Here is a 2,085-nt window from a genome sequence, read left to right as displayed (position 1 = left end):
AATATATATATATATATACATATGTATATATGTTATATATGTACATGTAGATATAAAACTTAAATATTAATGGTAATACCTAAGGGAAAAATAAATGTTAACATATGACCAATATGGCAACTCATTAAGAGAGGTAAAAATGATTTTGAACCAGGATAAATTCTCGCATCTTTACCTCTATAGCATGTATCTGAAAAGAGTTAATATCATGCTTGTAGACTTTGATAACACTACTAATACACTAACACGTAATGATGTAAGCACTGTTATCTTCAAAAGTACAATCTACCAGTGTGTTGTGAACACCAACTGACTCTGAATGTCCTGCTGTGTTATGAGGCCCCTTAAGACTCCAGTTATAACTCTTAGGGATTTACATTTGTGACCATTTCTGCCTCACTTTGTAACTTATTTTATGTTTCCAACATCAACTTGGTTGGTCAGGCACAGATAGGCTTATTATTACTTTAGGACAAAGTTAACAATAAGTGGAGCACCAGCCCCCACACGATTGACAGAGAAGTTGCCTTCTTTGCCAAGTTTTCTTCTGATTTCAACAGAAATTTTTCATGTTCACTCTTACTTTCTATCCTCTCCCTCTGCTCATTCTCTGCCTACCACTTCAACGGTCAATGGTGTCAAAGTACATTTACAAGTTAATAACCTATAGCAAGAGCAATAAGAAATGTTGAATATGACATGTCACAATAGTCATGATTAGAACCTAGAATTTACATTTCAGTTTATTTTCATTATTAAGAAAGAATTTATAGGGCTTATCAAAAGATGGTACCATACTTATGTTCAGCCTAGGAAAAAATATACTTTTGCTTACCTTTAATAATGTTGGGCTTTGGTGGCATGCTGAATTCATAAACTGTTGGTTCAGAATATCCCAATCTGTTGGCAGCTGTAATTTGAACTTCATATCCCATTGTCCACTGCAGATGCTCCAAAATGATGTGATCTTTATTTCCCTGAACTTTTTTCTCTAGCCATTGATCTTCCTTATCTTTCTGTAAATGCAATAAAAATATATTTTGGAAATATTCATACACCAAAGTTGTGATTTCTTTTATATCTTTAAAATTTCTTTTACAGCTTTATTGAGATATATTTCATATGCCATGAAATGTAATTAAAATGTACAGTTAAATTTTTTTCTATATTCACAGAATTGTGCAATCATTACAATTATCTAATTGTAGAACATTTTCAACATCCCCAAAAGAAACCCTCTACTCATCGGCAACCACTCCCCTTTCCTGCTCCCCACCCTCACACCAACTACCAGCCCCAGGCAAATGTTTATGGCAGCACAATTCACTATTGCAAGGATGTGGAAACAACCCAAGTGCCCGTCAATCCATAAGTGGATTATTAAAATTTGGCATATGTATACAATGGAATATTACTCAATCATAAGAAACGACAGTGATCTAGAACCTCGTATACTTTCCTGGATTAAATTTAAGCCCATTATTCAAAGTGAGGCACCACAAGAGCGGAAGAATGGGCTCCACTTGTACTCGCCATCAAATTGGTACTAACTGATCAACACTAGGGTGATCACATGGCAGAATGGCATGGATCTGCCATGCCATCCATGTGATCCATGTGATCACATGGATCACATGGCATCCACTCTCCAGGGATTAGGGGGATGGGGGGGGTAAATCCGCAACTAAGTACACGGGGAGCACTGTAGGGGGGAACGGCATGCCTTTAACCCGCACTTGGGTGAGGCAAAGACATAAAGTCTAACCATAATGTTTGCACCCTCACAATACCTTGAAATAAAAAAAAAAAAAAATGCTAAACATATAGTTACCAAATTACACAGCAATTCCACTTGTCAGCATATATGCCAATAGAAATGAAAACATATGTCCACACAAAAACTTGCATATGAATGTTCATGGTAGCATTTGTATATAATGGCCAAAAAGTGAAACCAACCCATGTCCATGAACTGAAAAATGGATAAACAACATGTGGTATATACATTTTATGGAATATTATCAGCCATAAAAAACAATGATGTACTGACACGTGGTACAGTATGGATGAACCTTGAAAACATCA

The 2,085-nt window shown here is 35.8% G+C and overlaps 1 protein-coding gene across 1 annotated transcript in view; it reads right to left on the bottom strand.

The window, feature by feature from the left end:
- Positions 1–835: 835 nt before the first annotated feature.
- The window catches only part of LOC105824371 (neural cell adhesion molecule 2-like), a gene marked incomplete at both ends in the record, with an annotated part of 241,722 nt that continues 240,472 nt past the window's right edge, over positions 836–2,085 (bottom strand). The window contains one exon of the mRNA XM_012661793.1: positions 836–1,016. Within this exon, the coding sequence (XP_012517247.1) occupies positions 836–1,016 (181 nt within the window). The remainder of the gene's footprint in view (positions 1,017–2,085) is intronic.

This window comes from Propithecus coquereli, unplaced genomic scaffold, assembly GCF_000956105.1.
Source record: "Propithecus coquereli isolate 6110/MARCELLA unplaced genomic scaffold, Pcoq_1.0 Scaffold732, whole genome shotgun sequence".
In the NCBI taxonomy this organism is placed as follows: Eukaryota; Metazoa; Chordata; class Mammalia; order Primates; family Indriidae; genus Propithecus; species Propithecus coquereli.
The sequence above is the reverse complement of the archived record's forward strand: the minus strand, read 5'-3'. Positions and strand labels throughout refer to the sequence as shown.